The 23,669-nt window shown below is 53.8% G+C and overlaps 1 protein-coding gene across 4 annotated transcripts; it reads right to left on the bottom strand.

Annotated features, from left to right (window-relative positions):
* Positions 1-398: 398 nt before the first annotated feature.
* Positions 399-22,776, bottom strand: TRAF2 (TNF receptor associated factor 2). 4 transcript variants are annotated; one of them, XM_051807998.1, is made up of 10 exons: positions 22,163-22,776; positions 19,769-19,989; positions 19,091-19,169; positions 18,655-18,753; positions 9,044-9,115; positions 7,474-7,548; positions 6,221-6,580; positions 5,041-5,218; positions 4,226-4,374; positions 399-3,554 (listed from the first exon to the last, which is right to left on the bottom strand). In XM_051807998.1, the coding sequence occupies exons 1-10, from the start codon at positions 22,178-22,180 to the stop codon at positions 3,336-3,338; spliced, it is 1,470 nt and encodes a 489-aa protein (XP_051663958.1). In that variant the 5' UTR covers positions 22,181-22,776; the 3' UTR covers positions 399-3,335. The 4 variants fall into 4 exon arrangements, with proteins under 4 accessions (XP_051663958.1, XP_051663961.1, XP_051663960.1 ...); XM_051808001.1 differs by lacking the exon at positions 22,163-22,776 and adding an exon at positions 21,957-22,112; XM_051808000.1 differs by lacking the exon at positions 22,163-22,776 and adding an exon at positions 21,227-21,291.
* Between the last annotated feature and the right edge of the window lie 893 nt (positions 22,777-23,669).

Below are 23,669 nucleotides of genomic sequence, written 5' to 3'. Positions count from 1 at the left end.
CAGGCTGCTGCTCCCCACACAGGTTTAGTCCCGGGGCAGGTGCTGCAGCTCGGGATGGGCAGGAACAGGCATCCTGCAGACACCGGACTCCCAACAGCAGGGAGGGAAAAGCAGCCTGTGTCAGAGGAGCTCAGAGCTGTTATAACCCAGGAGTGCTGGATTTGCCTTTCCAGTGGTTCTGCTCTGCTAACATTGAGCCAGCACCACTGCACTGGCTCTTTGGCCCAGTGGAGCTCCAGCTGCAAGATTCCAGCTCCTTCCCTTCCTGCTCCAGCCCCCTTGGTGCTGGGCAGCTGCCCCAGGCTGCAGGGAGGCAGGAGCTGGGGAGAGCCCACAGCACAGAAATCCCCCCACCGTGAGTCAATCTTGCCCCAGCGTCCCACAGTTCATACACAAAATGCTGTTCAAACAGGTTTTATTAGTGGTTCTGACCATACTACATCCTCAAGGAAAAAAAAAAACAAACAACTTAGTTCACAGTGCCAGGCTGAGATGGTGTAGTCAAAAGAGAAAAAAAGGGAAAAAACCCCACAAAAATCCAGCGGTGGCTTGTGCCCAGTGTCCACGTGATGGCCAGGCTGGCAGAGCTGAGCCCAGGAAGGGGCTGGACTCCTGCCTGCAGCACTTGGACACAATTCCTACTGCCAGCTCAAGAGCTGCTAAAACCCAAAAAAAAGGCCCAGACAGCATCTACAGCACCAGAGCTGCAGCCTCATCCTCCTCATCCTTGCACGGCCAGGAAAAGCTCCAGGAAGGGGCTGACAGGGCATGTCCCCTCCACCAGTAGCAACCCCCTGGCCCCACCATGGCTGAAATGGCTCAGCCTGAGCTTTGCTCGCAGCACGGACTCTCCCACCAACCTTCCAGGCATGTGCTGGGACAGGAGGGGACCATCTCCCACCTTGAAAGCCACCCAGACTCCCCCAGCTGAGCCAGTGTCTCCACAGCCACTCCTGGCACTACCTGGCTGGAGACCCAGCCCTGCTGCAGGCAGCACCTCAAGAGCAAAGACATTCACATCAACTCAGAACAAGCACCGCCCCCATAACACACTTTATTCGCAACCACTCAATGAGAAGAGCTGACCTTCCTCTCCCTTCCCAGGCTTTTCTCAGCCTCCCTAGAAAGCTGCAGTGGGTGGGAGCAGGGCTTCTGCTAGGCTGGATTTTCCTCCTAAGGCACAGGGTGAAAGCAGCAGCACAGGGCTTGATATGTCCCGTGGGACAGGCGGGAGGGGACTTGCACAAAGGAAGGGTCCTGCCTCCTCCCCCTGCCATTTCTGTCCCGCACAGGCTCCTGTCCCCCTTCTCCTGCCCCCTGCACACACAGGTGTGACAAGTTCTACACAAAGACTCCAAAGGGGGCTCAAAGGCAGGGAGAGCCCCTGGTCAGCACAGCAACCATGGCTGTGGGAGGTTCAGATCAGCCTGGAGGACACTGGGCACCACCGAGCTCCCTGGGCAGCAGCAGGGACACCTCAAACAGCCCCAGGGGTAGGTCAGGGCAGTGCCAGTGTGTGGGGGCACAGCCAGACCCTACAGGGATCCCCGTCAGATCACAGCCCCTCACCTAATGGTGTCCTGGGCCCTGCCAGGGTGACTGTGCCAGAGCCAAGGTGGGAACACGCCACAAGCAGGGTGGACTCTGCAGCCATCAGGCCAGGGCTGGGCACCTGGCAGGAGCTGCTGGCGGCAGGGGGCCTTTGGGAATTCCTCCCCTGCAGCCTCGCAGGCCCAGCACAGCTGCCACTCCCTTTCAGGGCAATCCAGGCAGCCATGGAGGAGGATGGCCACGCTCCAGCCTTGCTGCCCACAGGAGCCAGCCAGGGCCCCTGATCACTGACTGCAGGGGTGTTCACAGCCGGTTCCTGCCACCAACAAAACATCTCCTGGGGTACTGACAGAGGTGCCAGAAGCACAGGCAGAGAAGGCAACAAAGCCTCAAGTCCACCCTGGCTCAGGAACCCACAACAGTTTCAGAAGGACCAGCTGGCACCACACAGGGATGTGGCAGCTGGTTCTTCCCCACAAACACTGAGAGAGAGATTTTCTCATGGGTGTTGAACATGTGCTGCCCAGAGGGAAGGAGCCCAGGGACAGAAAGGGGACAGCACACTTCACTGAGGGACTTCTCCAGCCCCCAGGTCCTACCCAGGTGGCTGCAGGCTCCAAGGGGGCTGAGCAGAGGAAGAGCTCCAGAGTGCTCTGACCAGGAACCAGCTGGCCCACGACTCCCAAGCCCAGCGATGGGCAGGGACAGCTGCTGCTGGTAGCTGCAGGCCCCAGGGGAGGGCAGGGGCTGGCTGGCACTGCCCACTGCATGGGCAGACAGGAGACGTGCCCCGTCCATCAGTGCCACAGCCAGAGGTGACAGTGCCCAGACAGACAGACACAGCAGCACAGGCACAGACAGACGTGGAGCTTGGCAGCGGCAAGAGCCCTGGGAAGGCTGGTGCAGCTGCCCCACGATGGGAGGGAAGCCAGCACAGAGCATCTGCCTGTGAGCAAAGACAGCTCCCAGCCTGGCCCCCACCCTGCCCAGTGCTGCCCAGAGAGTGGCAGGACCTGGGGCTCTCAGGGTACATACTGAGCCCTGTGTCAGGCTCCTCTGCTGGCACAGGATGGACGGTCTCCAGGGTAGATTCACTTCTCTTTCCCTATGGGCATGCCTGGTGTTATTCCAGGCTCCCTTCTGGGCAGCAACACCTCCTGCCCCATTCCACACTCCCAGCACTCACCAACCATCCCACTCCCAGCAAGGGCTGGATTCAAGGCTCCCCCTGCCCCGCACCCCCTGAAGACACCGACTGCATCAACCCAGCATCAAACCAGTCCATGTCTCTCTTGCACCGCGGCTGCCACACACCCTCCCTGTCCCCCATAGCGTGGAGCACCCAGCAGCACACAACTTACAGGAACATGGAGATCTTGGAAGGAAGTCCTAGACGGCCAAGCCAAAATCCACAGGAGGTGGAGCTCGGGCAGGGCAAACTGTTGTTTTACTACAGAGCACCGTGGATGCGCACTAAACTGGTAGAGCAAGAGCTGCATTGGTTTCCACTGGGAGCCCAGAGAGCAGCAGTTCAGATGCCCAAGTCCCTGCAGGAAATCTTCCGTATCCCACAGCCTGCCAATGTCCACCCAAACCTCTCCTCAGGAAGAGGGTTCCGATCAGACACCTCGTTTCCATTCAGAGCGAAGGTCCCTTTTCGGGAAGGGCTTTTCCCTTCCACTCTGTGCCCCCTCCTTGCTCCGAGACCTGCCTGAAGTGCAGCACAAGCGGGGGATGCCCCGGGCAGGGCTGGCTCCACGCTCACTGCTCCAAGGTGAGGAGGGTTAGAGGCCTGTGAGATCCACGATGGCTTTAATAAAGATGGCGTCATCACGCACGTAGGAGTTCTTGGCTTCCATGACGGAGACAGGACAGAAGAGGGGGCAGCCACTGGCGATGTTCATCTCTGTGACAGGGCGCTGGAAGGAGGAGGACGTCACATCGGGGCGGAAGGCATCAATGATGTGCTCCCGGTTGTTCTGGTCCAGGAGCATCAGGGTGACCTGTGGGGGAAGGTGAAAACACAAGGGAGTGGCTGAGTAACAGGCACATGGAAGCCCAGCCCAGTGACCCGCTGTAACAGGTGCAGGTACCAGCAGCCACAGCCACCCCATGCAACTGCAGAGAAATGCCTCCGAGTGGGGCCAGCAGAGAATGTCACCTCAGTGACATCCTGCAGAAACCATCCCACGTCCTGCCTGTCACTGCAAACTTCCCTGTGGCAGCACAGGGCTGTCGGACTGACTGAAACCTACACCTTGCTCACAACACCAACACTGCACTCAGGTATTTCCCTGAGCTGCTTTCCCCTGCGAAAGGCAGTGTTCCCTCTCTGCATCTATGCATGTCTGCTCAGCCTCCACATGTTCCCCAAACCTGCAGGGCCCAGGAGCTGGGATCTGAGCTCCCGACACCAAGCTCCGAGGCCACCACAAACTTCCCTCGCCTTCAACCCCTGCAGATGCTCTGTGGGGTCCTGAACAACCCAGGTCACCCCCTTGCCCCACAGCACACCTGGTGCTCTCAGCACACCCGGGGAATCTCCAGGGCAGCCAAGACAGAGTCCTTTCTCCTCCTTGCCAAGTGGGCCAGAGTGAGAGTGATGAGAAGCTTGAGTGGATGCCAAACCAGAGAGGCCCATGGCTGGGCACAGCAGGCTCTGTCCCAGACCCACCTTCTGGTTGAAGGGCCACCGCAGCAGCGCGTCGTTGGGTCCCTTCATCACCACAAAAAACAAGGACAGGTGGGTCCCACGCCCGGTGCCATCCCCGTTCAAGTACACACGGAGACACATCTTGTAGCCGTACTTGCTGGTGTAGAAAGCTGTCAGAGAGGTGCAGAACAGGAAGAGTGAGGGTCCAACCCAGCATAGCCTGGTACCAGAAGATCCCTCTGAAATTTGAGGGCTCCGAAGTTTGGAATCTGGGAGGAGCCACGTTTGGGTCTTAAAATACCTGCACCACACTGCTGCCTGCATGAGCACCCCAAAGCTGGAGCTCTGCCAGGGAACTGTGTGAGGAGCTGGTTTCAGCTTACTGCTCACATCTGGGAAATGCCTTCCCAAGAAAACAACCAGATCCCAATGTGCTGCTTGCTCACTGTCCCAGTGCTGGGCTGGGGAAGCTCTGTGAGGAGAGCCCCTTCCTCTGATAGATACTTGAGCACTTCCCTAGGTAAGGTTTGGGCTTTATTTTGACATTGTCTCTTGCATAGTTATGCTTTAGGCATTAAAAATATATTTCTGGGGTTCTAATATATATTTCCTCCCTTTCTTAACCATTTTATTGTTGGTTTTACAGTCTCTGAGTATTTTAATTCTAACAAAAGGGTTATGCAAGGATCAGATAGTTCAACCCCCTGCCATGGGCAGGGACACATTCCATTAGACCAGGTGTTCAGGGCCCCATCCAACCTGGCCTTGGCAGTGAAGGACCCACCACAAACCCCACACCCAGCTGAGACACAAAAGGTTTTGGGGATTTTGCACACCTGGAGAGAAGATGGCAGGGGAGCGGCCTGTTATCGCCTCCTGACGCTTCCTGGCAAACTCTGTTATCTTCCAGATGAAGACCCCATCATAGGTGGAAGCTTCCATGTTGCGGATCTTCTCCTCCATCTCTGCCATGGCCAGGTCTTTGAGCCCGATGCTCCTCTCCAGCTGCCGGACCTGCTCAGTGGGACACACGGTGCAGCCTGGTCAGAAACATGCAGGCTGTGAACCTGGCAAGAGCCGGCAACACCGGCACCACCTGCATGCACCAGCACACTTCTACATCCCCTCCAGGACTGCTCCTTAGTGGGAGACCTTCTCCAGAAAAGACAGGGATCATAGGAGGGAGAAATCAAGCAACATAAGCCAATTCACTGAGGTTTCCTTCTGTACCCTGACATTCTGGAGAAGATTCACAGCTACAGCTCAGTACTTGAGCTGGAAGCTTTCCCACAGACAGTGGAAAAATCCTCCCAAGGAGCCACTCTGTTGGGTGAGCAGCACAAGAAGTGAGGATGAGGAGGAAAAAACCCCCAATAACTCAGCACTGTGACAAAACTAAATTGAGAAAGCAAAGAACCTTCACCCTCCGGAAGGTTCGTCCCTGCCAGCTCACACAGGGTCACGCCAGTTGGGCAGCTCCCTTGCCCAGAGAGCACAGGTTCACTGCAAACAGCACAGCTCTGGGTGCCAGGAACACTGGGAGCACTCCATAGGAACTGTGCTGGAGCAGACTGGTGTGGGCAGCTCCTTCACACCTTCAGACTGTGCGTGGCACAATGCTGCAGGCAGCAGCAATGAAGGCACTCCTTTGGCAAAGGCAGCACTCCTTTGGAAACATCTGGAAGGCAAACGGCCCCATGGATTCAGGGAGATGCAGTGAAATCCTGGGTGCTCTGGCTCTTGTTGGAAAACTTTGCTGAGGAGGAACCCCTTGGTGTCTGCCCAACTTGATAATTAACACAGATCTGATGCTTTATGCAAGTCAGTTTAGTCCCCAGCTTTTCCAGGGAGCTGCTGAAGGTCGGGCACAGGCACAAAGGGTATTTTAGTTCTGCCTTCAGATTTGTGGAGTTTCAGGGCCAGATGGTGAAGCTCTGCTAGCTCATAACAGGGAAAGGAAATAGGAAACAGCCTCTGCTGGGAGTGCTGGGAGGCCCCAGGTCAGCAGTTACACACCTTGTTGCTCAGTGTTTCGATTTTCTCCTGGTCCAGCCGGTGCTGACGGCTGTAGGCTTCGGCTGTCAGGGACACTCTCTCCACCTCCCGGTTCAGCACACAGACAATGTTCTCAAAGGTCACTGTTTTCCTCTCGAGGGCCTCACACCTTCCTAAGAGCTGCAGGGACCGGGAGAGCTCTGACTCTGAGCACAGTGAGTTTGCTGCCAGCAGCGGGGAGTTGTTTTGCGATGAGGAAAGTGCAGGAAGGGGTTTCAGGTCCCCAACACCAGCCCTGAGGCTGAGCACAGAGCTCAGCAGCATGTAGAGATGCTCCGCCAAACACTTGCTTTCATGTTCCAGGAGCTTTTCATTTTCCACCTACATGAAGAGAAACACATCCCCTATTCAGCCTGCACAATTTACACTGTCATCATTCACACAACGAATTCCTCCTCTTGAGGTCACGACACCAGTTTTAAATTATAAAGGGGAAAAAACAAAGAAAGATAAAAAATGTGTTTTGGTGGGGGTGGTGTGGGTTTTTGTTTTGTTTTAGAAGTGTTTCAAATCACATACAATGAGGGATGCTGGATACTTCTCCAGCTGTGCACATTGGTCTGGCTCTGCCTTCCTCCACCCCCTCAGAAAGGCTCTCTCAGATGAGTTTAACAGCACCAAAGAATAAGCCTCACATAACCCCCCTAGAGGAGGGATTAATATGAACATCACCAGTGGGAGCTCAGAAAACTAAGTGACACGGAGAAATATGGCCTGGCCCCAGTTCTTTGCTTACAGAATCACAAACTTGTTTGGGTTGGAAGAGACTTTAAAAGCTCATCCTGTCCCACCCCGTGCCATGGGCAGGGACACCTTCCACTAGACCAGGTTGCTCCAAGTCCCGTCTTCTTCCCGTTGCTTCTCTGGGCAACCCATGCCAGGCCCTCACCACCCTCACAGGGAAGAATTTCTTCCTAAGGTCTCATCTAACCCTGTCCTCTGTCAGTTGAAGCTTGTCCCCCTGAAAGCAGCATGACCACCAGAGTCCCAAAGCACTCAAGTAGGAGGAGATTTTGTTCCACAGGAAGTTCATGCGATACTCAGACTCTGCACAGCAGATGATGTGAAGCTCCATGTGCAAAGGGTTTAAAACCTCTCTTTGTTCAATTACCTGAACACAGACACCTGGGCCAGCTTGGGCAACAGCAGCTTGCAGGTGAACTCTAATACTGGGACTGAAAAGCCTCAAGGTAAATCAAGAGAGGAGCCCTTACCACCTCAGCACAGCCCACAACCTCGAACCGGCAAGGCACTTTGGATCTGCCACAGGTCTTCACATGGTCCCGAAACTAGAAAGGAAAGAAGGAAGGAAGACAGACACTGTTAGATCTGATGTGTCCCCAGTGCTCCCTTTTCATCTCACTGACATCTGGGAAACTGAGCCGAGCTGAAGAACGCCCAAGGTTAATCACTAGCTGTCACCATGCTTGGCTAAACCTGGGCACTGCCTGCCATCAGGCATGACTTTCACTGTATATACATACAGCCCTGACCTCTGAAGAAAGCTTACTTTCTCCTTCTCTTGATGGCTGGGAGGTCTCGCTGTTCACCAGCACATACAAGAGAGAAAAAGCAAGCAGCGCAGGTACAAGCTGCACATGCTGAGCAATAACCTTCCCTAAGGGCTGAGGAAAGGGAGGCAGAGGGAACAACCCCACAAAACAGGGACACGTTTCATTTTGGGCACTTCACATAACACTGGTGAGGATGTGCCACAGGTTGGTATTTTTACCTCCATCCCAGCATTATATTTCTGCAGAGAGGTGCCACTAACACCCCAGCACTGAGATGACTTGTTCAGGTTCCCACACAGCATATGATTAATCCACCAAGCACTGGCACAGCATCAGCTTGAGTTTGATACATCTCTCAACAGATACCAGAATTCTGTTCTGAACCACCATCATATTCCCCACTTAACTCCTACATCTGCTACAACAGATGTCAATTAAAACTGGTTTTAAACTACATTTTTAAAGGCTTCTAGATCCATCTAGCTTGTGTAATGTGTCAGGTTACTCAGAGTTAACACGGCTGCAGATAATCAACAAGAGTTTGGAGAGATAAACAAAGGAGTTAAAATTTAAACACAGAGTAGATTACCCATGGGGATCCCACGAGCCAGCTCTTTGCAGGGCTTCAGCTCCAGCCTGCAGACAAGCAGGGCTGTACCCAAAACTCCAGCTCCCAGACAAGCTGGGCTGCCTCACCAGCCCCCAGCCGTGCCCTACACTGCCCATTTAGAAGAACTCTTTTGGTCCTCTTTTTGCTGCCTCTGTTCCCTTGCTCTGCTACTAAAAAACATCTGCCCGTAGCAGGCAGGATGGTTTCAGATGAATGTGCTTTCTGAATATGTTTTTCCGAAACTTTGATTTTTCAGACTTTTGAGCCTTGTCCCAGGAGCCAGCAGCACAGAGATCCTACATACATGGATTCCATTAGATGGTTAATTAGAAATCAATTAATATAGCTGGAGATGGGCTCCCTTGCCATAACTGCAGGACACAAACCCATGAGCGTGCTTTTCCCACAAAGGCTTTGCTCCCAGACATGAGGTGTCATCAGCAGCACCAGCGCAGACCTGCAAGCGCTGGTGAGTCACGTTCCCTCACACCCACTCAGTACTTTCAGCCTTACGGAAAGGTCACATCCACGCTAACAGCTGCCACTCCATCATTCTCTCCACTCCACTTCCTAATGGACTCAGTTTTCCTCCTTGTTCCCAGAATGCCAAGCTCAGCCCATAGGGACAAACACCTCCACGGCACAGGGTTGGATGGATACCTTCTCCCTGGGAATCTTCTTCCCACAGCCTTCACAAGTCAGCGGGAATTCAGGGCAGACTTCATCATGAGCCTGTGAAAAAATGAACATGAGATATTTGTCCTCTACATAAAAGCCCCACTGAGGGTTGGTTTATAGTTTATTACAGCTGAGTGCTGTAATATTTTTAAACTGTTTCATTTAGCAGTCCCTGCACACAAGCACCTGCCCCTGCAGCCAGAGCTCATGGGCTGTGTGATGGCCAGAGGGGCTGAGCAACTGATCAGGGCAACATGATCCTCTGTCCTCAGCAGACTCTTGGGCAGCAATGCCAGCTAAATTGAGAATGCTGGAATATGCCCCAGCTTCTGTGTTGTTTCCACACTGCCTAACCCTTCTCTTTACACACTGACCAGTTGAAATTAGGCATTGGAAACACCATGAATATGCAGATCAAAATTCAGATTAAAAGATAAGGGCACTGAAGTCTCCTGCCATGGTAGAGACAGAAAATATACCAACAAGGAGCATTTCTAATGCAGCTGTCTGAAACGAGATGTTTGAAAACTTGTTCACATTTAGTCTCTATTGACAGAAGGTCCTGTCTTGGGGCAGGGCGAGGGGGGGAAACACATACGGGGGAAAACTTCACCCTGTTACACATCAGAAAGCGGAAAATGAAACCATCAGTGGCTCAGCATCGGCTTCTTGGTTACTCTCTCCTTTTTATGCTTTAAGTGAGTAACCAGGCTCAGAGCTTCACTGCATGTCCCTGGTGACCAACCAGCCGGCAGGGTTTGCAGGGGGCACTGCTGCCCACACGGACAACTCTGCCTGCACGGACACTCTCCCAGCACAGACACCTCTGCCTGTGCAGGAGGAGGCCAAGTGCCTGCCCTCATCCCACTCACTCAGAGGGGCTGAGCCCTTTCTTCTACCACCTAGTGCTCTCCTGTGCTAGAAACACCCGATAGCATCTCCCCCATGACCCACAAAGCACTGGCAGAAGGACAGACGGTCTGGCTGAAGGAAGGAAACTTCACTGTAGAGACAACTATTTTAAAAGAGATTATTTTAAACATATGGTCTCCCATGCTAACATGCTGAGTGTAAAACTACCACCCCCTCTACACTCCTCACCTCCCAGCATTTATCCTCCATTCCAACTCCCGGCAGCACCACACCCAAGAGCAGGCAGCCCTGCCTGCAGCACAGGAAGGAAACCAGCCCTGCCGAGCTCACAGTGCAACTGCTCTGTATGTAAACGATTTAAGACACCCAGTAGCTTCAGCCAGCGCAGATCCAAACCTCCAGACAAACATTTCTGTATAAACAGTTTCAGGCTCTTCTGGAATCCCTTGTTCCTCCCACCCCACGTGGGTGTCAGAACAGAGATGGATGGTATCACTGCTGGAAGAAATCCACCCCACCCTCCGGAGCCAACGAGAGCAGAGGTTGGCACTTGAGCCTCATCTGCCACACTCCACTCCCACAGGAATGGGACAATCCCTCTGTTTACACCTTTCCTACACCCACATCTGTGAGCCCCTGCTACAGGGACGAGCACCACTGTCATCCAGGCATTCACTGGGAATGTTTTCCGGAGCTCTGGAAAGCCGTGGCTGCGAGCAGGGCTAGGCAAGAGCTGATCCTCTCCCAGAAGGAACTAGAGTGGAAATCAAGTTAGACAGGGGTCAGAGGGAGGGGACAGCCATGGAAGAATTAAAGGGGGGCTGGAAGACAACAGTCTGGCTCAGACTTTCAGGGTTAATCTCTGGTGACCTCAGTGTTGATTCTCACCCACTGAGGCACATGCCAGCCTGCAGCATCCAACAGCAGAAGCAGGAAAATCAACCCAGGTTAAAAGCCTGTCAGCAACATCTGGCTCTTCCCACCCCATTAAAACCAAAACTGCTGATTGATCCGCACATTGATTTCACTCCCTAATAATAAACAGTGAGACAATCCCACAGCAGCCTGTCCATCACCCACCACCAGCAGACAGGCAATTCTCTGGAGGGGCAGCACCAACCTCTGCTCTCTGGGATCAGTGACAGAACCCCAGGTAATGCCTGGAGCTGTGCCAGGGGAGGTTTAGGTTAAATACTCAGAAAAGGTTCTTCCCCCATGGGGTGGTCGGGCACTGAACAGGCTCCCCAGGGCAGTGGTCACGGCCCCAAGGCTGACAGAGCTCAAGGAGTGTTTGGACAGTGCTCTCAGGGACAGGGTGAGATTGTTGGGGTGTCCTGGGCAGAGTCAAGACCTGGACCGGACGGTCCTGTGGGTCACTTCCAGCTTGGGATATTCTATGGTTCTATCACAATGCCAGGATGAGCTGCTCCCCTCTCTCTGCTTCAGACAAAAGCAAAAGTTGCAGTTTAATCTCATTGCCACTTCACCTCTTAGGGTGTCGCTAAACTTGACTTCAACTATGGAAGAGGCTTCCGCTGGAAATCATTATCCCCATACCCTGGTGGCAGAGCAGGAGGTGCCCCTGCTGCCCAGCTGCTCTGCTCGTAACCTGCCACATCCACACAGGTCCAGTTTTAAGGAGCTCTTGTAACCACATTGGGAATCCACCAGTGTGACACAGGGTTCCCCCTCCAGCAAAGCAACAAGGCAGGTGGCTGGGAAACACCACTGTTGAAGCAGCTGCTGCATACCTCTGCCAGAGCCTGCGGGAAGGTCACAGCAAAGGGCAGGGCTGGCAGAGGGACAGAAGGACAGACTCACAGTGAGCTGCACCCTGCAGCCTTCCTGCAAAGTCTCCTGGTCTTGGAAAGTCAGTCCGTTAGTCTGCTCTGAGCACAACAACAGCAACCATAAGCAGACACAGCTCAAGGGCTTGGCAGCTGGATGGGAGCAACAAAAATGAAGGAAAACTACCAGGACGGCAGAGGAAAGCCAGGTGCCATGGCACAGGGCACACTGCTGGCTGTCAGGGCTTGGGCAATCTCCAGCCCCAGCACTGCCATGTCCAGCACTTGGCTCCTTCACCATCTTAGCCTGGCTACAAGGAAAAGGATGGGCCCATGGAATTGTAGAGGAAAACCTAGAGGAAAATGGGTCTCCAGTGTAAAAGAGAGGGTTTTGAGGGAACCCGAATCCATTGCGCCAAGAAGCACGAGTTGTTTCATGCACCTCTCCCAGTTCCCCAGGGGCTCCAGAGTCTCCAAGATGGGAATGTGCCACACAAGGCAGATACTTTGGGATGTCCTGCTCCTTTGAAGTCACCAAACCCTTCCATACTGGAGCTCCTAATGCCAGGAGAGTCCTAAGCTGATTCTATGCCAGGCCTGCTCCAACCTTTCCCCATGCAGGTGGGCTAGGCTACCAGGCCCATGGTGACCACAGGCTCAGTCCTTGTGCTACTGCATGGAACCAGCAACACAAGGCTGGAAAGCAGGAACCCAGTCTGTAATTCCCAGTGCCAAGTGGGAATGGGAGCTTTCTGAGACTCAGACAAACTGGTGCCAGACGCAAACTTCTCCCTTTGCTGGGACATGCTGGTGACAGATCCAAGCAAGTTCACTTGGCACCACAAATAATCAAACCTCAGAGAAACTGTCAAAACCAAGGACGAAGTTCCTATCAGTAGCTGCTGTTGGCTCCAGCTGGGTGGGTGTAGGGCAGCAAGGGCACGGCAACACAGCACTCCCTCACTGCTGCCCAGTGCCCACCCGAGTTGATGACAGAAGTGGTTAGGAACTCTTGCTTTTGGCATTGACGTTTTACTCATCAGCTTTTAGGGCTGATGTGAGAGAGGCTTTGCTTTGGGGCTTGTTGGCAGAGGAACACCGAAGCAGCATTCAGGCACTGAAGACAGGTGTGAAGGCAAGAGCAGGTTCTGAAGGCAGAAAAGGGTATGAGATGCATTTGAAGCAGCATCAGGTTTTCCATCATTTCCTAAAACAGACTCTGCCTTTCCCTGGTTGCTTTGAACTAGACAAGCATGAGGTGGTGGCACAATCCAGCGTGCTTTTTCCAAATCCCTCTATCATCACAGAGGAATGATTTTCCTAGGGAAACTCTACTCCAAAACAGAGCCAGGGTTGGACCCCCAGGGTCTTTTAGATCAGCCTGAGTCTGACCCTGCCCTGGTCCAGCTCCACTGTTCCCCACCTTGGACATGGCCAGCTGCACTGCAAAACCAAAAGGACTAAATCTGCTTGCCAAGGAAATTAAAAATCATGGCGCTGGACTACACTGAGTCTCCTTAAACAGCTGGTTGACACGTAAGGAAGGGTCAACTGGGAGCAACTGGGAACATCTGATTAGAGACAACTCTGCAGGTCTTCCAGGCTACAATTAACAGTCACAGTCCTGGTCGTGTCAAAATGCCCAAGATATGCTGTTCACACCCAAAGAGGTCACTACTGGAGAACACTCTGTCACCAGGGAGGTGACATCAGTCACACGGCCACACTAAGGATGCCAGGCACCAGCAGGTTTGTAGTCAGGATCTGAATTCCTCTCTGATGGCATTTCTGCTGTGTGCTTGCAGAGGTGCTGCAGGGCTGGCGGCCACACTCCGAGGAAGAACTGCACTGTGCAGTGACTGAGCACTGGGACAGGCTGCCCAGAGATGGTGTGGAGTCTCCCTCACTGGAGATATTCTGGAACCATCTGGACACAGTCCTGTGCCACGTACTCTGAGATGACCGTGCCTGAGCAGGGAGGTTGGGCCAGATGAGCCGCTGTGGTCCCTTCCAACCCTACCCGCCCTGTGATTCTGTGAAAGCACTGCCCATACTGATCAGCTCCCAGGACAACACTCCTGGAAAGAATCTCCCTCCTTTCCAGCACTCAAAGTTTCACCTTAATCACTCAGATCACAAGGGACAGCCTCAGGATGAAGTTCTCATGGGTCTACCTGACCTCCACACCAGAAGGGTGGTGCTGGCACTGGCCAAGCTCTGGGAGCTGCAGATGGTGGGCAGGGGCAAGGGTGGCTCCTCTGCCCCGCAGGCAGTGTGGAGATGAAGGCTGTGAACAGAAGGGTTCTTACAGTGTGAGGCTGAGGACACCACTGGCACACAGAAAAGGGGAGATGAGACAAATATTTCAACGGGGAGAGGTGTCTTTTACATGCTGGAGAGGCTGAGCCTGTGGTGAGCAGCTTAATTTCAAACTCGATTTCTCTCTGCTGTCCAAGAGGTTGGAAGTGCCCAAGGGTGTGTGTGTGTGATTATGGCTTTGGCTCCTGCCAGACACCTGGAGCCCAAAGAACATCTGCCTGGCCCTACAACGCCCCCAGCTGCATGCATGGCAAGGGGTTTCCTCAGGTATAGAAGGGACACACAGCACTCACCTCCACTTCAAATTTGTGACTGACAGCTTTTCATTCTCCAATGGGCAGATGCCAAAACTGTTAATTTTGGGGCCACCACAAGAAGACTGAGCTGGTTTTAGAAACGAAGAGCAAACCCTCCACAGCCCGGGCTTTCCAACCCCCTCCCACGCATGCTCTCTGGCACTCCCCATGGCTTTATCTCCCACCATGGGCTTGGAAGGGAAACCGCCTGGGGCCTGGGCAGCCAGCTACACAAACTACTGTGGGGACCGTAAGGGAAGCTGGGATGTGACTGCGGCTCCAGCTCTGGAAAATAAAGATGTGTCAGATCCCTTTTACCAAAGCAGCAGGTCCTTTTGGTCACCTGCACATGCAAGTCAGGGATTCTCCCACCAGAAAGTGGTCTGGTCCTGCTGCTCAGGCTGGAACTGGCTGCAAACTGCACTTCACCACCAGGCCAGAACTTGGAGCCAAAACCTTCAGAAAAAGACAATAAATGCTGTACTGAGTTTTAAAGAGAAGGCTGGTCACCCTGACACGGCATCACCATGCCTGCCACAGCATCTTGAGTGTTGTACCCCACACAGACAACACTGATACAACACTCAGAGGTACATCTTTGGAGTAGCAGGAGCCAGGTGAAGGAGCTTCAAAGACCAGCAGCTCTGCTCTGAGCAATGTGCAAAAGCCTGAAGATGAAGTTTCCATCTCAGCTGAAAATCACCCCATTCCTGGGGTACAGCTGGGAAAGGGGGGCATGACAAGGTGATGGGGCAGTGGGAGGCCCTGGCTCAGGGCCCCCAGAAGCATTCTTGAATGGGGACAGTTTTCCCTACATGAGGTGCAGTAGGGGTTCTCCAGCATCTCTCAGTAAGAACACTGGGCAGGAAAGAACTGCCCAGTTATCCTGTTCTCCTGGTCCCAGGAAGTCCAGAAGGGACATCCTTTCTGACACCACAGGCTTTGGAATAACATCACTTGAGTTCTGAGTCTTGCACTTTCCACAGCCTTCCAAGCTTCACTTACAGCGAACTCTCTAAAACCAAGGTGTCAACAACAAACTCAAGGAAACCACATCCCCTCCAGCATGGATTAGGCCAAGTTATCCCCACAGTTGATAGTCACACTGCCTCAGGAGCTGAGCCAATCTGTTTTCCTAGAACTGCCCCACAAAACTTAATTTAAATACTGCTGTCAGGATTAAGCTTAAAAATTAGTTCTTCTTCCTACACTTGGTCAATTCAAGTTCCTTATGTCTCAGATAATTCTGTTTCCTCCCAGCTGAAGGGGGCACAGTTAAATCCCCTGTCTGGGGCAACCAAGGGGAATGCCGAGGCTGACCCCCCTCCACAGCCCCCTCCTCCCATTTCAGCCCTGGAGGGAGGGTGAAAAATGGGAGCTGGTGGGATGAAAAGCAAAAATATGAGAACTGAGGATATGTTGATAAAACAAGAGAGGGGCGTTGGCAGCTGGAGGTACTGCAAGGCAAGAGGAGAAATGCATCAGAGCCGAGGTACCACAAACTCCCTCTGCCTGGATACCACTGGGCACATTTGGGGCTCTTTGCTTTTGTTCTAACAGGCTGGTTTTAGTTTCTGCATCCCTTCTCGGACTTTCCACCTGAATCTAAAGGCTCATGCCCACAGCCTTCTGTTCTGTATGTACATGCAGGCAGATTCATCAGGAAACCCATACAGGAAACAAGGTCACTAATGAGAGAGAAAAAAACCCTTCAGCCCCACCACAAACTGCTTTATCCAAATGCCATTAAATATTTACAAAGGCTGAAAAATGCACTTTTAAACCTAAACTTAAGTTTTCATGTGATCCACAGAGCTTGAAACAGAAGTGCAAGTCATGACCAAGCAGACTGCACTCGTTCAGTTTTGTATGTCCCTTTGAGAGGTGAACTCTAGTCTGCCTGAACAGAAAGCAAAACTGACATCAGCTCTATTCATTTTTTTGAAGCTTGAGCTTTCCAGCTGCAGAACATTTTTACCCTGTGCGTGCCCTGATAAGATTAACAAACCAGAAGTGACAGTATCTCTTGATTTGCAAGGGGGGAGCAGTCTCTCTCAGTACAACACATGACTTTTAAATTAGCAAACAATGAATTCACTCTGAGGGACTTTCCATGTCCTGTCAGAAATAGCTCTGAGGGACTTTCCAGAGTGGGAGTGCTGAGCCGCTGCAGGACATTACCCACAGCGTAGCTACGGATACAACCCTCCTGCACCAGGCAGCTCTAGGCTGTGGCCCTGAAGGCTGGGTTTAACTAGTCCACAGCATTGAGAGGCTCTGGGCCAACGCAGCTGTTCGGTGCCTCCTTTCCCAGCCACACGGCTCTGACAGCATGGAGACAGCCAGCACTGACTAAACGCCACAGCTCTTTGGCAGGCAGCTGGGAGGAGATAACACAGGCCAGACCTTGCCTCCTCCCACCAGTTCCCAGGAAAGAACCAGCTTCTCCCAAGACAGCACAAAATAACCTCCTCCCTTAGGCTGAATGCCACCAGACAGGCAGGAGAGGCAAATTAACTGTGAGAGGAACCAGCTAGCACTGCTCCAAACCCCCACAACCCTCACAGACACAGGACTGCCCTAAGACTCACAAAAATCAGGACGGTGGAGACTCACAAACCCCTGGCAGGGGAGAGGTGTGCCACAGACCCACAAGCTATGGGGCCCACCTCTTTCAAACACCCTTTGTCTGAGCAAACACCAAACTGGGGCTTGGGAAGATCAGGTGTGAAGGAAAAAAAAAGGCACAGCCTCATCCATTCAGGAGCTCTTCAGCAGCTGTGTGTAAGGTTCTGGGGCATCACACACACCTGCAGCCCTGCAAGAAGTCAGCCTGATCCCAGGACAGCTCCCTGCTCCTCTGAAATCCCAGGGGGAGCCCTGGCCAGACTCAAGCACTCAAATATTTTTAGGCCACACAGGGAGGACCTTTGGTAGCTTGATGATTTTTGCTGAGCTCTGCAGGAATGTGTTAAGATTTTTCTTAAACCCAGAAGAAGTTCAGCAGAGCTTATCAGCCACAGCACACTCAGCACTGGAAGCTGCTGACAGACGTCATCTGGTTTAGTCTAATGGAGATGAGCTCACTATAATCATTGCAGAGGGTATCAGGCTTATGGACACCAGCAGAAATTGAAGCATGAAGCAAACAATCTGCAGGCACCACCAGTACAGCCTGAACCTTGGAATCAGGGTACACCCTGTTCCCTGAAATGCAACCCCCAAACTCTCCATGCTGCAGCAGTGTTAAGCTTTTCACCCGACATTTCTTGTCCCACATCCACACCATGAGTCTCTCACAGATCTATGAATGAGGGTTCACAGCAGTAGAGCCATTTAGCACCGACACCCTCATCCTCTGGACTGAACTTTGAGCACACAGCAGAAGGCTCAGAGAGCAGGACAAGGAAGCAGAGCTCCAGAAGCACCTCTCTGCTAAAAGGTTCAGCAGCCTGGGCTGAAAGCTCAGGCCTGATGCGCAGCTGTTGCTTCTTCCTTCCACCTTGCAATGGCATCATAGAGAAAATCCCAACATTAGCCTCGACAAACCAAGGTGAAACCTGTTCTTGACACACATCTCAGTCGCTACCAGAGCTCTGTGAACCACAAGGCTATAATCTTTACCTGGGGCAAGTGTTAGAGGGAAATAAAATCCCTCTTATCTCAACCCCTCCACATGGTGGTTCTGCCATTCCAAGAGGGATGATAAAACTATCCTTCAGGAGCACCAAAGCTTCACAGGTGAATACAGATTCACATGCTATGGACCAGGCGCCTATGGCCACAACTAAAACCTGGATTAAAAAGCTAGTGGGCTCCTTGAGAAGAGCAGAGGTGGAAAAACCAGGCTTGTGGCCCAGAACAGCCTGGGGTGATGGGTGACCAGCCAGTGCTCAGTCCCACTGCCCTAGTAGCTATGGGGACAGCTGAAATAGGGTCATGGCCAGGCCACTTTCCCTGAGCTGATGGATCTGAAGGAGGTTTTAGGTTCATATAATGCAGAGAAATTCACAACAGCTTCATGGCACAGCACCGTTTCTCGATAGTCTTTTATAGCAGAAAGGAGCTGGAGACATAGCAGGTGGCTCTCACCATGGAAGCAACATGCTCGCAAGCAAACCTGAAACGGTCTCAGTCCAGCCTGTGCCCTCAGCAGGGCATACAAACCCTCACTCTGGGAATCTCGTCAGTTTACAGTGAAGCCCAGGGATTTGACAGCTCCCACCCCAGCCTCAGTGGGCACAGGCAACACCCGAGCCTTCCCCGAACACGGAGGAAAGAAGGGTGCAGACGTGGCAAGCCCTGGTGTGGCCTGTACCTCGTACTCTTTGATGGTGCCCCTCCAGGTGCAGCCGCTGTTGATGCACATGGCTGGCAGACTCTCCACCTCCCGCCGCGCCGCGTTGTCAGGGAAAGCCTGGAGGGCAAAAAACAAGCAAGCCACAAATACTACTGAGGGGTTGCAGTTTTGATCAGGACTCCTAATTCTTTTTGAAGACTCCTCCCAGGCCAGTTGCCCCATCACAGCCTTGGAGGTGTGCTAATGGCAACCAAATTGCTGTGACAGCATTAAGTAGGGCACCACCACACACACGTGACCCGGATTTCAGCACCAACACAGCAGTCACCACTCTCACTACTGAAGAAAAGGGTTCCTAGGAATAAGGGGTTCTCAGAGCCCATGTTTTAAACAAAAACTGCAATTAGTGACACCAGTGATCTGTTAATTTTTTCTTAAGTGCATTTTTTCTTACCGAGCTTGTTTCCAAAATAGAAATTCCTTCTTCGTATATTCCTTCCTGGATACAGCTGGCACACTTTTGAGGTCCAGCACTATCAGACAGAAAAATAATCATCAAACACAACAAAAAGGAATTGATTTATGATTTAGCAATAAAGTGACTTCTGGTAACTTTACAAAATCAAAGAGCTTTTTCTATCTTTAAAACACGACATTGAGCCTTTCCTCGTGTGTATTTTTGATGCCTATTTCTAATTCTTTTTTCTTCTCATGATTAACCATTCTATTAAGCTTCCCTCACTTAATGGCAGGAGTGAGACAGAACACAAAGAAACTTATCTGGAAGCCAGCTTGTGCTTAAATCTCTTCCACTTTGACACAACAACCAAATGATGACTTTTAGGAGCATTCAACAGCTGTGATGAAGATTGAGGGAGATGGGTGATATGCCTGGATTGCCTCCTGAACAGCAAAAACAATCCAGGAAATTATGGAAAAGGGAACTCTGAAGCAACAATGAAGGCAAGTCAGAGATTAGACATTCCCTTAGAGAAGAGGTGATGCTGAACCTCAATGATTAAACACAGCTCCCTCGCTGAGAGGGCTCTGAAAATGAGACTTTTTCTCTCCTTTTTATCTTCAAAATACCTTTTCGAGCATTTTGTGTCCATCCTGAAGGCACAACAGTTACCTGATGATTTTCTTCAGGCAGTAGGAGCAGTAGCGATGGCCACACTGTGCCTGGAACGGCCGCCTCAGGATGTTCTTGCAATCAGAGCAGAGGTATTTGACCTCCAGTTTAGTTCCCAGGATCTCCTTTGCAAACCCAGGCTGGCTTACATCCAAAGAACCAGGTGGAGAAGAGTTTGCTGCTGCCATGTGAACGAAAAGTTCTGGCTGTATCTCCAGAGACTGAAAATAAAAGAATTTCCCCTATTTGATTATAACAGCATGGCCGTGATTTTTCATATGAACGCGTTACTCACAGCCATGTTACGCTGGCCCCCAAACCCCACCAACACAGGCAAACACACTGATGTAAACCACATCACAAGCCTACTTTCACCTGGTTAAAAACATGGGAGAAAACTTGAATTTTAGAACTAAATCCAGAACAAAGAGACAGGGTGGACAGACCTCATAAAAACCCCCTGTCCAAGCTGACTGAAATGCAGTCTGTTCAGAGAAATCACGGCTTCTGGCCCCAAACATGGTAAAAAACTGTCCTCAACCTGATGAGGAATACAATAAATGGCCTCAGTCCACCAAGAACCTGTTGACACTGAGTGAGGTGACCACAGCCTACCAATGTTTGTTCTCATGTCTGTCAGAAAGCACCAAAATTCTGCTTCGAGGCAGTTGGTCCCAGGGACACACAGTGCAGCCCAGATTCACTGGTGATGCCCAAGCAGGCATGCATAGTTCTCCAGAAGGATGGAAAATGAGCACATGAGAGGCACAAGCAAATTGGAAAGGAGGAAAAGAACAAAATGCGTTTGTTTTGACTGCTTATGATGATCTAAAGGTGCATCTCACACATTCATTCACTGAGAGTACATCCCACAACCACCCAGAACGCCCAAGGGAGCATATACATGGAATCTCAGACTGGTTTGGGCTGGAAAGGACCTGAAAGCTCATCTCATCCCACCCCCTGCCATGGGCAGGGACACCTTTCACTAGCCCAGGTTGCTCCAAGCCCCGTCCAACCTGGCCTTGGACACTTCCAGGGATCCAGGGGCAGCCACAGCTTCTCTGGGCAACCTGTGCCAGGGCCTCCCCACCCTCACAGCCAACAATTCCTTCCCAATATCCCATCTAACCCTGTCCTCTGGCAGTGGGAAGCCATTTCACCTTGTCCTGTCCCTCCATCTCTTGTCCCAGGTCCCTCTCCAGCTCTCTTGGAGCCCCTTTAGACACTGGAAGGGGCTCTGAGATCTCCCTGGAGCCTTCTCTTCTGCAGGTGAACACCCCCAGCTCTCCAGCCTGGCTCCGCGGGGAGCCCCCACGAGCGGACACCCCGCGACCCGGGGAGGTCTGTGCCAGACCCAGGAGGGTTCTGTGCCGGCGGGGGCTGCAGGCGGAGGGAGGCCCGTTCAGGTTCCGGCCCCGTCCCCTCGCTCCCCCCGGTGCCCCCGCCCGCACTCACCGCCCCTCGCTCCGCACCGGAAACGCCGCCGGGCCCCGCCCCCGGACACGTGTGTGCGCCGGGCCCCGCCCCCGCACATGGCCACGCCCCACATGGCCACGCCCCCGCATGGTCACGCCTCCCCGCCCACAACGGGCAACGGCCCTGCCCTCGACACCGAACGGGACCCACTGGGACCCCCACACCGACACGATGACACCGACACACCACCGCGACACACCGACACACCGACTCCCCCACACCGACACACCGACTCCCCGACACCGACATACCAACCCCGACACACCGACAACCCAAGACGCCCACACAGACACCCCCACACCGTCAACCCCACAGCATCACCCATCCCTGCACCTCCAACACCCCCACACCAATCTCTATCACCCTCCCAACACCCCCACACCGACACCCCCAGTTATGCCTCCTGCCATACCCACTGTCACCCACTCAGTATCCCTGTCGCCCCCTCACACAGCCCCCCCCCACACCCTCTGCCACTTCTCATTTCAGCACCGCGTCCTGATGATCCCCCACGGTCCACCGCCATATCCCTGCCTCAGGCCACCCCACTGGCAATGAACCCAGCCTCTCGGAAACCCCATCCACCCCCTGGGTCCCCTTTTCCATCCCCAGGGTCCCCTCATCCACCCCCCATACACCCCCCGGCACCCCCCATACACCCCCCGCGGCCCCTTATCCACCCCCTGGGACCCCCCTCCACCCTCTGCACCTGCTGGAAGGGGACCCGGAGAGACTGTGGTGCTCAGCCCGGGGGCACCCTGATCCCCCCGCGGGGTCCCACCGAGGGACAGACACCCTCCCGCTGCATTCGCCGGGTAAGAAGCCCCTGGTCCCTCGGGAGCGGCCCGGGGTGAGCCTTGGCACCCTGAGGAACTGCTTTAAGCCACTTTTGGGCAGCGGTGGGTGCTCCCCTACCTGCGCACAGAGTGCCATAGCCACCCCGCGTCCCGTGGCGCCTTCCCGAGGACACGCGAAAGGGGAGGCCGGGAAGGGTGGGCGGTGGCAGGACAAACGCCGTGTGGGGAAAGGCGCGGCACAGCCGCGGCGAGGTGCTTTTCGCAGGGGAACTTGCTCAGCGAAAGGTCACCGCGGCAGGATCTGTCACCCGGGGTCCCCAGCCCGCAGTCCCCCGAGCCCGCCTCGGCGCGCGGGCTCCAGGGCTTTACCGCTGGCACGTTCTCACTGCGGGGAATTCACCCGGGCTGGGGAAATCCTGCCCGGCCAGAGCCGGGGCAGCCGGCTCAGTGCTGCCCTGACCGAGCCGCCGAGGAGGCTCCCCTGGCAGCGCGGCTGCGAGGACGGGGCCGAGCGGGTCGGGGCTCGGGGCACGGCGGGGCCGCGGCGGCACCACGTCCTGGTCAGGCTGCCGCCGGGCTGCCGGGAACGGGACATCCCTGTCGGCACCGGGAATGGCACGAGCAGAGCTCTCCCGCACCGGCACCGCGTCACTCCTTGCACTGCAACCGCCCTTTTCCCGGCACACCGCACTGTTCTGGGAACACCAGCATGGAAAGCTCTGCAGGCTTGGAGTTCTCGGCTGCGTGATGTCATCCAGCCAAGGAAAACCCTGCCTGCACTTCCTGACCTGCCCGTGACCTGGCAGCAGTGCCGGGGCAGGACGTGCTGTTCCCAAAGGGGCAGGAAACAGCACCCGCTGCGGGACGGGACCACCCGGGGCTGCTTCCAATGACGACGGGATGAGACCGGACCACCTGGGTCTGCTCCCATTCCTGCTGTTGCTGTGCCCCGGCCCCACTGCACGGCCTGCGTCCCGCTGACGTTCCATCTCTCGTCCCACGGTTGCTCTTTCCCGCCCCCCGGGAGCCGGGGCCCGGCGTGTTGCAGTGACGGCTGACAGACGACAGATGACAAACCTCTGTGCTCTCCCGGCGCCTGATTTCCGAGCAGTGCCCAGATCACCATGACCGGGCTCCAGCCACTCCTCCTGCGCTTTGTCATGGGGAGATCCCACAAAAACCCACACGGGGAGCGTTAACCCTGTCCCCTCTCACTTCAGAAATGACGAGAGCAGGAGCAGCTTTTCCTGCCTTTATTGCGGAACTCTCTGGGTGATTCTCATGCAATTCAGGAAGTTTCATCGAATTCCTGAGCTGGAAGGGACCCACAAGGACCATCCAGTCCAACTCCTGGCCCTGCACAGGACACCCCAACAATCCCACCCTGTCCCTGACAATGTTGTCCAAACATTCCTTGAGCTCTGGCAGCCTTGGGGCCATGACCACTGCCCTGGGGAGCCTGGTCAGTGCCCAACCGCCCTCTGGGGGAAGAATCTTTTCCTGAGATCTAACCTAACTCTGCCCTGACACAGCTCTAGCCGTTCCCTCGGGTCCTGTCACTGGTCACAGGAGCAGAGATGGGAGCTGCCCCTTGGGAGGAGCTGTAGACCCCAGTGCGGTCAGTC

This window comes from Manacus candei, unplaced genomic scaffold (genome assembly GCF_025592945.1).
Source record: "Manacus candei isolate 608988 ecotype Guabito, Panama unplaced genomic scaffold, ASM2559294v1 h1tg000071l, whole genome shotgun sequence".
Lineage (NCBI taxonomy): Eukaryota > Metazoa > Chordata > Aves > Passeriformes > Pipridae > Manacus > Manacus candei.
Note: the sequence above shows the minus strand (reverse complement) of the source record. Positions and strands in the feature narration are given on the sequence as shown.

Bases quoted from the DNA above. Each gene is read 5' to 3' on its own strand.
- TRAF2 (XM_051807998.1), bottom strand. The intron at 7,549-9,043 runs GTATCCATCCAA...TTTCCTTTCTAG, and splicing joins AGAAGATTCCCAGGGAGAAG to TTTCGGGACCATGTGAAGAC. The intron at 3,555-4,225 runs GTGGGTCTGGGA...CTTCCCCCACAG, and splicing joins GGTGGCCCTTCAACCAGAAG to GTCACCCTGATGCTCCTGGA.